At 38.8% G+C, this 14,347-nt stretch overlaps 1 protein-coding gene across 1 annotated transcript; it reads left to right on the top strand.

Moving 5' to 3' along the window:
- Positions 1-1,013: 1,013 nt before the first annotated feature.
- On the top strand, positions 1,014-13,650 carry mettl22 (methyltransferase 22, Kin17 lysine). The gene is made up of 12 exons (XM_074655068.1): positions 1,014-1,157; positions 3,620-3,777; positions 4,619-4,823; positions 5,042-5,184; positions 6,768-6,808; positions 7,666-7,810; positions 8,234-8,305; positions 9,367-9,420; positions 10,154-10,234; positions 11,547-11,649; positions 12,162-12,330; positions 13,202-13,650. The coding sequence occupies exons 2-12, from the start codon at positions 3,672-3,674 to the stop codon at positions 13,274-13,276; spliced, it is 1,194 nt and encodes a 397-aa protein (XP_074511169.1). The 5' UTR covers positions 1,014-1,157; positions 3,620-3,671; the 3' UTR covers positions 13,277-13,650.
- The last annotated feature ends 697 nt before the right edge of the window (positions 13,651-14,347 follow it).

Here is a 14,347-nt window from a genome sequence, read left to right on the forward strand (position 1 = left end):
CTTTTTTTTTAATGAATAGATAGATAAATTAATCTGGTAAAGGTTTCCCTATAATTTATTACTAGTATATTAATATAATAATTGATTTCCGTGTCAGTATATTTTGTGTAGGCCTACTATGTGATCCCCAGGGTGGGGGCAGTGTTCATGACCGAGTTTGTTAACAATGCATGATGAGGGCTCTGAAAGCACATGGGAAAGGTTTGCCTTGAGGGCTTTCTGACAGAAATCTTCTTAAGTTTAGGCAACAAACCCACTAGGTTTAATAAAAGGTCATGGTTTGGGTTAAAATAAACCCTTTCTGCTAGAAAGAAAAAAATAAAATAAAAAATATAAATAAATATGTTATTAAATGTAGCAAAAATAATATTACAAATAAATGTAGCCATTAATTAATTGATAACATGTGACATAAACTGATATTTGTTTTAATTTGCTTCTTTAATTATTTATCTTTGTATTAATTACCTTATTTATTTACTAGTATCTGTTCAATTTTCCCTTTTATTTATATCTTTATTTTATAAATCCATTTTTACATGTATCTTTATTTTTGCATTCAATTTTTATTAATTTGTTTATTTTGGCATTTATTTAATTGTTTTTGCATACATTTTGTATTCATTTATTTTTGCATTTATTTAATTGTTTTTGCATTATTTTTTTTTATTAATTTAAGTTGGATTTATTTAAGTGTTTTTGCATTCATTTTTTTAATTTTTTTTATTTTTATATAAAATCTAAGTTATGTTAGCATAATAGTCATGCACCCTGACCCCATGATGACACTCATTGGGTGACAGCCCCCTCATTTGCATAATGAGGCAGAAATGCTTAAAGAAATGTGTAAATAAATGTATATATATATATATATATATGTTTCTATACTCTTTAGTGTATAGTATACTGTACTATAGTAGTAGACTAGTAGTATACTGTACTGTACACACCTACACCACACCAACACCGACATTTGCTAGTGTGTGTTGTTGTTGTTGTGACAGACTCACCGGAACGGAAGTCGTATCTTTACTTTTGTAGTCCGGACGACTTACGAGGGTGCACTGGTTTGGATGCCAGTGACTGCCAGACCAATGTGGATCCCGATCAGACCAATGAGTGGTGTGGGTGTGCTCTCTGCTGTTGTGATCGGACAGGTAGAGTGGCTCCTTTATTACCTTTAACGTCTCGTAGCTGCAGAACTATTCCGTTTGAAACGAGTAGAGACTGAACTGATGACTTGAACAGATGTAATGTTTGCTGGTCTAGTCTGAACTTTCTGCTGTGGTGGTGTGACGTTCACGTTTTATATTCAGTGTTCAAGCGAGGTTAATCCACACTTATGAATATGATGATCATGCGTTTTCTGCATATCTGTTGTGCAGTGTAGGATCAGTCTTGATTGAGGATAAACATTTATTTATCTTTTACCCCAAGATAAGAGGCCTGTTTCTTTTGGAACTTTGTGCAGCGGACAGGTGGTGCAGGGTGACCCTGTGGGGGGTCATAAACATACTACTAGTTGATCACAATCAGTTTTATGGGCCAAGCATGTGTAAACAGTTTCATTGCTCTCAATGTAACGTCACTTTCACAGAAATAGACATAACAGCAAGGAACAGGGAGCAGTATGTGGAAAAAAGGTACAGGCAATAAATATATATATATAAAGCACCAATGACCAACAACAAAAGTAAAATAAAAAGTCTATCTACAAGTTCAGTGTTTCTGTAAGATGTAAATCATAGTAATAGTGCAAAGAAATATAGGCTACTGAATGGATATGAACTGTATGATTATGTACAGTAATGTGCAAATAGAATACATCTACAGTATATACAGTGGGTGTGATTTATATTGACATTGCATGATACTTTTGATGAAAATTGTACATTGTAAACTGTAAAAAAATCTAGGTTATTATGGGAGCAAGTGGATGTGGAATTGATGTGGATCAATCAATTTTGTGTACACATCATTTACATCTGGTCCCTGATCTCTGTCGTGCATTTATGTGCACATGCCATGATGGTTATTTGTTAAAAGGGAGCTTCTACATGATGTCATCCCAATGAAGCTCACCAACGTTTAAAGAGGACCTATTCTGCTTATTTTCAGGTGCATACTTGTATTTTAGGTTTCTACTTTTTGAACATTAAAGCATGTTAATGCTTTAATGTTTCCCTCCTGAAAAGCCCAGTCTTGGTCAGTTGGACCACTGTTGTGATTGGTCAACCGAACCAAACTCTTTACGCTTCGCCCACACTGGGAACATCAGGAGTGCGTGGCGTCGCGTGGCGCGTCGGGTGATCACACCAGCTGCGTTTCAAGTTTAAATCAACACTTCCTGCTTTCATTGCGAAATAAAAGCCCTCAAGCGTTTTTTTTCTGTGGACAGAATTCCTTCATTTGTTAACACAAGGCTTTTATTCTGAAATATGTGCAGGTCGTGTTGTAGAACATGCAGTGACTTGGAGATCTCGATGAATGAATAAAGTATGGGGTTTTTATTGTGGATCATTACTATTATTTACACATTACCACACGTTTCTTAACCTTTCTCTGTCTAAAATAAATATAAATGACATTTATAATGAAATTAAATGGCCATTATGAAAGCTTAACTCTATGTAGAAAGACAGGGCTGACAGCAGCAGCTGCAGCAGAAATGTAGCTGGTGTGAACACCCAACGCGTGGATCACACAGCCGCCACACGACGCAGCGGCGACGCAGCCGCCTCGCCATTTGATTGGTCAAATACTGGTTTTACAAGTACATGCAGTGAAATTAACTGTCATAACATAAGACAGTAACATAAAGAAGCAATGTATAGTAGCCTAATAAGAAAGAGTTCAACTTCTGCATAAACCCTGTGGTGGTAAAATGACAATAATGATGAAATTATGGACCATCTGAAAAATGTTAAAGTGAGCCAGGGAGTTCATATCGTCAGCTACGATCATTCATTTAAATGCCCTATTTGTTGTTTTGCTCTACAGTATACTGTACAGTGACAGCCACCACCTGTCTGTTTCTCTTTAGAAGGAGAGGGAGGAGTTGACAACCACTCTATTTAAAACCACACACTGCCAGAGTCAGTGTAATGTGAGCCTCTCTGGCTCTGTCTGTGTGGGACCAGCACGAAAATGCTGCCACATCTGTTAATGCATTTTCGTAAAAAAAAACAACATTGTATATACTGAAACAAAAACAATCCTTCTCGATCATCTCTTCTGACCCACTAGTAGGGCTGCACGAATATTAATCGCAATCACAATTTTGGATTCCCACAATTAAATAAACACGATCGACTGCGATATTGACATTTATAAAATGTGTGCTCCGCTCATAGAAAACTCTGCATAGTATATATCCGATTCGCGGCCGCCACATGACGGTTTTACGTCGCCACACAGTGGCACAGTCAGTAACGTCTCACACACACATAAGGAAGAATAAAGGAAAAAATCTGATTTTGCTGCATCGATACTTTAAAAACAACAACTGTCCATTGTGTATCCAACATTGTTTGAATCATAGAATCATTGACTTATTTATAAATGAGGCTGCAGGAAGTGAATTGATTGTGCCCAAACTTTGTGCCCCCACTTCCTCCAGGTGTTGGGAAGCAGATTACTGCTCTACTCTTCTATACCATGAATGATCAGCCATGGACCAGATCACTTTTCATCATGATACCGTGCTGTCAGATGTCCACATGCTCCTGCCCAACGCACGCCACCTCATGACACGCCTCAACTGTTCCGGACAGCCAGGTGCGTAAGATTACCTTTTACACCTTGTGTCGTCTAATAATGCACATGTTTTAGACAGGTAGGACGACGAAATCACGTGAATGAAGTGGTTGACAGCACACCGTGAGCACTGCTGTTTGTTAGAGACACGTTTCAGTCATGAACCCTTTGCCAGACGTCAAATTCACGAGATGAAAAACCCATCTTAATACTATCTTAATCTAATGAATCTTAATACTAAAGCCAATTGCATCATGTCATTTTCAGCAGTCATATCTTCCCAGTTAAACTTTCATCCAACTTAAACTTTTATGCCATAGTTTGGATTAATGAACGATTCAACGATCAAAAGAAAATTAATTGGCAGATATTTTGATAGCTGCCAAATTTGCTTTTTAAGTAGCGACGCACCAATAGCCTGAAAACAGAGCCACGAGGAGGTGCAGGAGTCTAGTTATCTCTCAGAACACTTGAATTACAATATGCTGAAAGGTTATTATGGAAGTTTTGCCCGATGATGCCAAAACATTCTTCCTACTGCAGGTTAAAGAGACTAAATACATCCCCTTTGCCCCTTGCGCCTTCCTTTTTGCCCAGATTATGTGCCGCTTAACTATCAAAAATGGAGTTGGACACGCCCTAAATGCACTTTAGACCATGCGCTATAGATCGTTTAAAAAGCTTTAATTATTTTGTTCAATTGATTGATTAAAGCTCCTTAGACGAAGAATGATAAAATCAGTGTGTGGTGTGCTGGAATAAATGAAATGTTCAATGACACTTTTCCACTTAGTGTGTTGACATCTTTTGTCTATATTTCCACTCACTTTCTATTTTTCTTTTGTTGTGTTCATCCATCTAGTCTTCCTCTCTAAATTCAAGATAATGCCAGATGGCGAAAGGCATGACAACAGTGACCCAGGGAAAGGTTTAACGGAGGCGGAGGGAGACGGGGAAAAAGACACAGAAGTCACACGAGGAGGAGATGATGGAGAGGAAGAGGAATGCGGGGAAGGGAACGTGGAACCGTTTTTGGATGAGGACGGAGACCTCGACATCGAGCGTCGGTATGGAAAAAGTTAACGGTTAAAAACACGGTGGGCTGTCCTGTGAGGGTGGGCTCTTTAAAATGTGTTTCAACTATTTAGTAGAAAAATTTGTTTTAGTAAAGGTGTGTGTTTTGTCATTCAGCAGTGCACTGCAAGTAAAAATGTTAATTACAGCTTTGGTTGATATATTGCTGTTTTCCATAGTTGCATTTCATGCTCTCGTTCTGACTCCCCAGACCGAGGAAAACCCCCCAGGAGGGAAGTGGCCGAGACTTGGTCTGTCCCATCATTCTCCAACAGTCCAACGCTGTACTGGAACAAGAAGACGAGGATACCGATGATGGAGTCGATACGTCCTTCGACAACATTATTAAGATTGGTAAGAACCTACATTATTATATTTTTTTCATAATTTCAGATGATGATCAGCATAAATGTCACGCCAAAGTAAATCTGTGTTTGACTCTGACACAGCACGACAAACTTTTCAATATAAGATTAAATATCCTAAACCTAATGAAGTGGTTTTGTTGCCCCCCAGCTGGTACTGAGCTTTCATACAGATGTGTATTATTCACTCCTCGGTGACTCTGACACGCTGTCCTCTGGTGGACAGCCGGGTCTATTACACACTTTGGTGTGATATTGTGTTGAACTGCTTGTGGAAACAGGAATGACAGAACCGACAGCGGCTCTAGCATTATTCAGGTTTATTCGTACATTTAACAGCAGTTAACAGCTGCCTGTGGGGAAGTCTGGTGGCTTCATGTTATCCAGAGCTTATAGCTTCTGTATTTTCACAGCGGTCATGATGGTCACTGACTATTTCTCTGTGAACAGTATTTTTGAATATTCTTTTATACGCATCTCCTACTTTCCTAGCACGATTAAGCGTTAGTGCCATTTATTAGTTTTTTTATACAGTAACTAATAAATGGGTGGTGGGGGGGAGGTGCACAGTTCTGAGTGACTGTAGCTTCCCCGCGTCGTTTTCTCTTTGATTTACCCATTTCATTTAGCCTTTTCAACGCTCCCGATTGCCAGTCTGGCCTGTCTCACTTTGAATTCAGACACTCGTATACGATGACGAAGGGTAAATATACACCGATCAGCCTTAACATTATGACCACCTGCTAGTTGCGAGGTGGGGCCTCCGTGGATCGGACTCGTTTGTCCAGCACATCCCACAGATGCTCGATTGGATTGAGATCTGGAGAATTTGAAGGCCGAGTCAACACCTCCAACTCGTTGCCATCCACATGACGTAAAAGAAAACGTGATTCAACAGACCGGGCCACCTTCTTCCATTGCTCCGTGGTCCAGTTCTGATGTTCACATGCCCATTGTAGGCGCTTTTGGCGGTGGACACGGGTCAGCGTGGTGTACCTTGACCGGTCTGCGGCTACGCAGCCCCATACTCAACAAACTGCGATGCACTGTGCGTTCTGACACCTTTCTATCGGAACCAGCATTAACTTTTTCAGTAATTTGAGCTCCAGTAGCTCTTCTATTGGATCAGACAACACGGGCCAGCCTTCACTCCCCACGTGCATCAATGAACCTCGGGTCTGACCCTGTCGCCGGTTCACCGATTTTCCTTCCTTGGACCACTTTTGGTAGGTCCTGACCACTGCAGACCGGGAACATCCCACAAGAGCTGCAGTTCTGGAGATGCTCTGACCCAGTCGTCTAGCCAGCACTATTTGGCCCTTGTCAAAGTCGCTCACATTCTTACGCTGGCCCATTTTTTCTGCTTCCAACACAAAGTTCAAAGTTCAAAATGTTCACTTGCTGTCTAATATATCCCCCCACACCCCCTCACTGCCAGGTGCCATTGTAATGAGATAGTCAATGTTATTCACTTCACCTGTCAGTGGTCATAATGTTATGACCGATCGGTGTGTATATAGTGCTCTATATAATAAAAAAGGAGTTTAATGTATGAATCCAATCTATTTACAGAGCACGCTATGGCCACACCCCTGGAGGACGTTGGCAAACAGGTCAGTAGAATTTAATCAACTCTACGTTTTGTCTGTTACTCCCATAAAATAGGGTGTGCCTATGTACAGTAAGACTGGCAACAACATGGGAAGAAAATGATATATTTCGTAGTTTAAATACTCACTATTCTTTCCTGTTATATAAATCCATAGACTGTATATAACGATGGATGACATGACTAAAAAAAAAAAATCAAATACATTTTTCCCAAGGATGGTTTCTTATCACGCTGATGGATGTTCAAGTGTTTGGTTTGGTTTTAAACTGGCATCCTCATTTTCAAAAGGTGTCCCTTTGACATCTGGCCTCCAGATATGTGAATGTAAATGGGTTCTATGGGTACCCACGAGTCTCCCCTTTACAGACATGCCCACTTTATGATAATCACATGCAGTTTGGGGCAAGTCATAGTCAAGTCAGCACACTGACACACTGACAGCTGTTGTTGTCTGTTGGGCTGCAGTTTGCCATGTTATGATTTGAGCATATTGTTTTATGCTAAATGCAGTACCTGTGAGGGTTTCTGGACAATGTCTGTCATTGTTTTGTTTTTTTAATTGATTTCCAATAATAAATATATACATACATTTATATAAAGCATCATATTTGTCCACTCCCATGTTGATGAGTATTAAATACTTGACAAATCTCCCTTTAAGGTACATTTTGAACAGATAAAAAAAGTGTGATTAATTAACGATTAATTAAATATTTTAATCGACTGACAGCCCTAGTTAATGTTTATCATGTTGCTGATGGAAAAACTTGAATCTTAATGCTGAACTGTGTTTGTGTAAGCGGTGCTTGATATTAAGAAGTCATTAAAGCAACATGTCTTTGTTTTTGCTCTCATCAGGTGTGGCGCGGGGCGTTCTACATGGCCGACTTCATCCTCTCTAAGCCGCTCGTGTTCAGAGGAGCTACAGTCCTGGAGCTGGGGGCGGGAACAGGCTTAACCAGCATCGTCATGGCAACCATAGCCAAAACAGTGTACTGCACAGGTATAATGCACATCAAGCACATATCCTAATTCAAACTCTAAACACTGATCACTACTGTACGTTTTAAGTTTCTTTCAATATCTCAACATGTTATGACACATTTAACAGTTTTGTTCCGATAGATCTAAAAAAAAAAAAAATGATTTTGATTATTAGCCATACTTTCGTATCCATCCAAGGTAGACTTAGTAGGAGCTACGAGATTGTTAAACTATGAAAAGCTTGTAAATTTATATGCTGAGATTATTTTGTCATACATACTCATCTCAAGGTCAAAAACGACCTTCCATGCTTCAGTTCATTCACAGAAAACTGACGTTTTTTGTCGTCAACAGCTATATTTGTGTAATTTGTTATTCATATTTTAAGACATCTTGCTGTTCAGTGTTTCATTGCTGAAATACCTAATTTTTTTTGTTACAGATGTGGGAGAAGACCTTCTAAACATGTGCGAGAGAAATGTAACATTAAACAGACACATGTTGGAGCCTGCAGGTGAGGTAACATTGTCAGATAAATTTTTTCCCTCATTTCCTTCCCAATTATTTTCAATTCCTGCTAATACCACGAGCACTGTTGATGTACACCATATTATGAAAATACATCTCATATTTCTGTTAAGAGAATAAAAAACCAAACAATGAGTTATTCAACGCACATCTTGTTCGCTTGTATATTATCTATATGTGATATAGAATATGTTTTAGGAGATCCACTAGAAGAGCAGAGGGAGCGAGCGTCCCTCAAACTCACAAACAGAATTATTTAAGGGTTTAACAGCTGAAATCTTTCTTTTAAATCATGAACCTTAAACCTCCAACTGCTCAAGAGGAGAGTTTTGGAGAGCTCTCCAAAACTCATTGTCCTGAAAAAGAGGGCACGGCTTTTTTGAAATGACGGTTTGAAAACATTATGCAAAAGTTGTTGCTACTATGATGTGAGTCATTTATTCCGTTGGATATTTAACTGTTTCATTGACTACCGGTAGATGTTAATTACAAATTATTCAGACTTTAGAGAAACCTTTATGGTAACCCTCTCTACCATGTCTATAATGCATTATAAACATACTTGTAATGCATTATAATCTGCTTTTAGCACTGCATAATTCTCTCATAAATATTCATAATGCTCTTTAACAATAATCATAACACATTATAAAGCATTTTATTGTGACTTATAAGTTCAGGTATAATAATACGTCATAATTGCTGGTCACTCAGTGACTTTTTTTTCTCCAAGGAATATAGTGTATTATAATTCCCATAGTTGTTATACATTATATTTTGTATAATGCATTATATTTACATTACAATGTGCTTTGAGGGATATATATATATAGATATCTATAGATATCTATATATATATTTATATATATATATATGCAGTGCTATAAACAGAGTACGTTTATAATGCATTATAGACCCAGGCGTCAGAGAATGTGCTACCAAATGTATTTATTTTATTTGTTATTTATTTATTTCACGAGGGTGAAAGTATGCATTTCATTGCTTACTAGTGAACTGAGAGTGTATGTTCTGTATTTTATTCATCAGGTGGTGACGTGAGAGTGAGACAGCTGGATTGGCTCCAGCACGACCTTTGTACCGGTAACACACAAGCTAACACATTTTAAAGCATATAAACATGCTGACATTCCACTAAAGTACATTTCTCCAAACTAGTCGCATTAATTAACTTATTGTTCTTACATTAAGACATGCGTGAGATATTGTTAATTAATAGTTCATGTTCAGGAAGTATTACACGGATGAATTCATGCTCTTTTACTGGATGTACAACCATTAAGTGCTACCAATGTTTTCCACTGACAATTTTATTGATTTTTTTCTGTACCTATCACTAAAGTTTTTTGTATGTTGACATGATTACTTCAACAACTTTTTCTACAAATGACCCTGATATGATTTATTGACAATAGGAGACATATGGAATAACACCAACCCTATCTCTCCTAAAAGCCTAAAGACAAATGAATAGAGCCTGACTATACGTATCATAATGCTGATAATATAAAGACCTAATACTTTAGTTTACTAATACTAATAATACCATTTACTTTCTATGGACTTTCATATTCATGTATTTCATTCTTAAAGTTATAATCCATGAGATTTCAGTCCTGATCAGTCATTCGATATTGAGTCCAATCTGATATTTACTGTATATGTACATAGCAGCAGAAGATATGCAATGTTGAGTTAATGTGGCACATTGAAACAACAAGTATAGCCAACTGACTTTAACACCTCACCTTAACTAAAACCAGCCACCACCTGACCATCTGGAAAATGTCTCTGTCCATTTGTCTAATCTTTGTAGATGCTGACGTGGAGTTTAAGTGGACAGAGGAGGAAGTGGCGGATATGTACGACAACACTAAGATCATCATTGCTGCTGACGGTAGGCTACTGAGCTGTTGTCATTTTTTAAATAATAACAAAAAAAAATCTATTTAGCAATTTCAGCGGTCTAGAAAGGAGCTGATCGACCCCCAAAATGTAACATTTGTTCAAAAAAGTTTGTTTTCGATGTTTTCAGGGTTAATTTACCAGCATACAGTCATAAGTTGGAAGCAAAAATAAAAACACTACATTCACAATTAGAGCTGTCGCAATAATAATAATATTACAATAATATTGTATTGATGTAAGGTTTTGAGTCCTTACAACCAGGATGAAAAACCAGGTGGGATGGAGATGTATGACATGGTTGAAAGATGAGCCGATGAGTCAAACAGTATTTCACAGAGCTCGGCTCTTTTTTACTGGTGATATTCAGCGAGTGACAAAAAGAACATCACAATCTCACCTATGGCAAAGAGGCAGCTGGACAACGAAACAGGTTTCTTTCAGGTCTCGCAGACTTCGGTGACTGACAAGACATTCAACATGCTTGCTCCCACTCCCATGCTCCTTTTTTCCAGCTGGCCTAATTACCAAATGGACCCTTCCAACACCGGAACACACCAAATAAATGAATTTACTGTATTTACAAATAAATCATCACCATACTAATATATACAAAATACACATGACTATACAGTCTAACACAAGTTAACTAGGAAGCATTATAAACCATTAAACAATTCCAACTTAACAAAGAAACCCCACTACCCACACCCCTCTCTCTTCCCTGCCACTTGGTTTGGTCTAACGATGTGATCAATGGCAGCTGGAGACCTCAGAGAGAGAGAGTGATTACTAGTTTACCAAAATAAAAGCACCACATAACACAAGCATAATCACTTCCTGTATTAGATTGTATTCTTCCAACTTTATCAATATTAAAATGCCTGGGAAATGAAACGTCCATAGAAATAGAACAGGAGTAGAACGGACATTGAAGTGTTTGCCGTGGTCATTTGATTATACGTCAAAAGAAAATGATGATTGTGGTCAGTTGTTATGTCAGTGGGGCCTAACGTCCACACTAAGCCGGCGTTTTCCTTTCGTCTGGCTCTTGTTGGTGCTCATCATGTAGCAATCCTCAACTCCTCTTTAGCGGCTTAACCAGATCATCCCCAAACTTGGTCAGCGAAATGACCTCTTGAACGTATACCGTAAACCCAACAGGAAGTCAGATATTTTTAATTTACTGTGCAATTTTTGAGGGCATTTTTGTACTTTAACTTACTCTTAACGTAGAGTGGGGGGTGCGAGGGCTCTATCATTGCTGCACGCAGCTTTAATCAGATTTGTTTTTGTGTCACCAGTTTGCTATGATGAAGATCTGACGGACGGCCTTTTCCGAACAGTGTACCGACTCTGCAGCAACTTTCCTCACACCTGCATGATCTTCATCTCCATAGAGAAAAGGTAAGAACACATCCCATCTACATATCTTTAAGTATGTTCCTGGTAGCCGTGGTTTTGCAGAAACATCAGTACCGATGCTCTGTTTGGTGAGTGAGTTTTCAACAGCTGCTTGCGGAATGTCAAATTCATTTCATTCATTTGATGAAAATACCTATCGTCATCATTCAGCAGCAAGAATTTAAAGGCACATAGGCGGCACAGCAGCCGTAACAAAGAGGCAGAGTTATACAAAGAAGTGGTTCGTATGACGTGTTCAGTGATGAAATCAATTATCACGGGGATGATGGTGCACATTCTCTGACGGTCTCTATTTGAAGGCTTTCATAGTGTTCCACTCGTTTCTTGAAAGTGACAGAAATATTTGTGTAACAAATGAAAATAGACGATAAAATAGAAGCATAAGCCTAACTCTATTCCTTATTTATTTTATTCATTTCTTTATTGATAACTCACAACACACAAGCAAGTTACAAGCTCAAGGAGTAACCGTGTTTCCTGTTATGTCTTACCAGGATGAACTTCACCCTGAGAGAAATGGATGTTTCCTGCGACGCCTACAACCATTTCAGACGGTGTCTGTCCCAACTCCAGGACCTGGTGGACGGACGATGTAGCTTCAGAGTGGAACAGCTCCCTTCTAACTTCGCACAGTTTCTACTGTATGAACGCGTAGAGCAGCTGGTAAGGGGAAACACTCGTATTCTATATGGGGACGATATTAATCTTAAAGGCTTTAATCTAAAAACCTGAATCCAGCTTAATTAATAGGAACAAAACGCAGGTGACGTAGACACAGATGTAAGATTGAAGCTGCTGCTGCTCTGCTAATTCTTTCACTATGCAGCCTGCATATAGAGTGAAAGTAAAACATGCAATATGGCAGTATTAAATGATTCTAATTATTCTGATTTCTTTTTCACACAAAAAACAAGACATTTTATGAAAATATAACAAAATCGAATGGATCAAAAATAATACATACAGCACAGCTAGAATTTGGTTGCATGTCTCTGCTGCTCTTTTCCCCTCAATCAGCTGCTTTCAGTAGAGCCATCAGCAAGCTGCCGACAGAATTCTAGTTAGGTCTTTGAACACAGAATCTAATTGTACTCCCATCTGGAACGATCCTGACTTTCTTATTAACAAGAAACTACTTCATTTCTGCACAAAGACCGAAAAAGCCGCAAACCACATTTGCTATATTTTGAGGCTGTTGCCTCGGCAACAGAACACTCAAACTTCCCGGCACTAGGAGGGATGTTACTTTGTTCTACTACTGTGCATGCGCTTTCTGCTGTTTTTACAATTATTTTGCAGCATTATGGGTCCAACACTATTCTGACTGTACTTGCCCATGTTAGATATAGGCTATTAGCAATTGTCAAGTCCTTGACTAGGACACTGGCCTGAAAATTGATTTTAGGTAACGGCTGCCTACATAGTTTGGATGGATCAGATCCAGAGGATGAATTTCCCCAAGACGGGTTCAGTAAGGTTTTTTTTTTTTATCAATATAAATTATTATAAATTAAAGTTTTCCTTTTTTTTTCAGGAGCTTTGGAAGGTGACTGCCACTCCACTTCCATTTGACCGAGCCCGATCTGATTCTGGGCCGTTTTCATCTTGAACTGGACTCGCATCCGAGCACTGTGAACACTGTACCCTCCCCACAATCTACCATACAAAGCTGCCAGTTAGCAGTTGAAGGTTTGAAATGTAGAGCACAAAAAACCCAAGACAACATCAAACACTGTTCATACATACAGTAAGTACAATTATATAATTGAGCAAATTCAAGATAGAAACAGGCAAATTAACATATAGAGTTCATCGGGGGAGTTTTTAAAAAATGGGTCATTGAAGTGGTGCATGAATGTATAATAATTTATTTTTGAACTTGACTAATGCATTCTTACATGACCAACTGTAGCTGCATGTCTTCCTAGATGTTTGTACAGTATGTCTGATTAGAAACAAGGTCAAATAAAGTTTTGCAGTACATCATTGTTCTTATATTTTTGTATTTTGGCTGCATGCTATATTTAGAGCATTTACAGAATGCTGCATACATAGGACAAGGAACTCCATCACAACTAGAAGAGTGCAGTCGGTAGAGTGCAGAGCTCTGCCATGTGTATCTCCCTCTCCCCTTCCCAAGCAAAGAAGAGTTGAATCTCACTCAGGCCCTGTTCAGACCTGACATTAACATGCGTCTTGGGTGACCTGATCACAAGTGGACAGTACAGGTGTGAAAGCACTCGAGACGCATTGAGATCCGATCACTCAGACCACATTCTTTTAGCAGTGTGTACGCGAATGTGTCCTGGGCCACATTAAGGACCGCCTACTCAACTGACGTCGTTGTGTATAGGCTACAGTAACATATCAAAATATATCTTATCTATATATATATATGCCTATAGACTATCTATATCAGACAAGGCACAGGAAGTGCATTGCTGCCTGCTGCTGCTGTATTTCTCGTGTCACAGAAACCACTGGGAGTGAATCTTGTGTTTTGGAAGTTATTATTATCATACTGTTGGTGATTTATCGTTGTATTTGTTCCGGTGCTCTGCACAGATCTGACAGCTCTCATCCGCGTAAATTACCTTATTACCTCCGCCAAGGCCAAAGGCCTAGGAAGGAGGTTATGTTTTCACCGGCGTTGGTTTGTTGGTTTGTCCGTTTCGACGAT

The sequence above is a fragment of the Sebastes fasciatus genome, chromosome 13 (genome assembly GCF_043250625.1).
Source record: "Sebastes fasciatus isolate fSebFas1 chromosome 13, fSebFas1.pri, whole genome shotgun sequence".
Lineage (NCBI taxonomy): Eukaryota > Metazoa > Chordata > Actinopteri > Perciformes > Sebastidae > Sebastes > Sebastes fasciatus.

What these genes read in the sequence shown, in the direction of transcription:
- mettl22 (XM_074655068.1), top strand. Translation starts at nt 3,672, where the DNA reads ATGGACCAGATCACTTTTCATCATGATACCGTGCTGTCAGATGTCCAC. An exon ending in GATCATCATTGCTGCTGACG is followed by an intron (nt 10,235 to 11,546) that starts GTAGGCTACTGA and finishes TTGTGTCACCAG; the next exon opens with TTTGCTATGATGAAGATCTG. An exon ending in TTCATCTCCATAGAGAAAAG is followed by an intron (nt 11,650 to 12,161) that starts GTAAGAACACAT and finishes ATGTCTTACCAG; the next exon opens with GATGAACTTCACCCTGAGAG.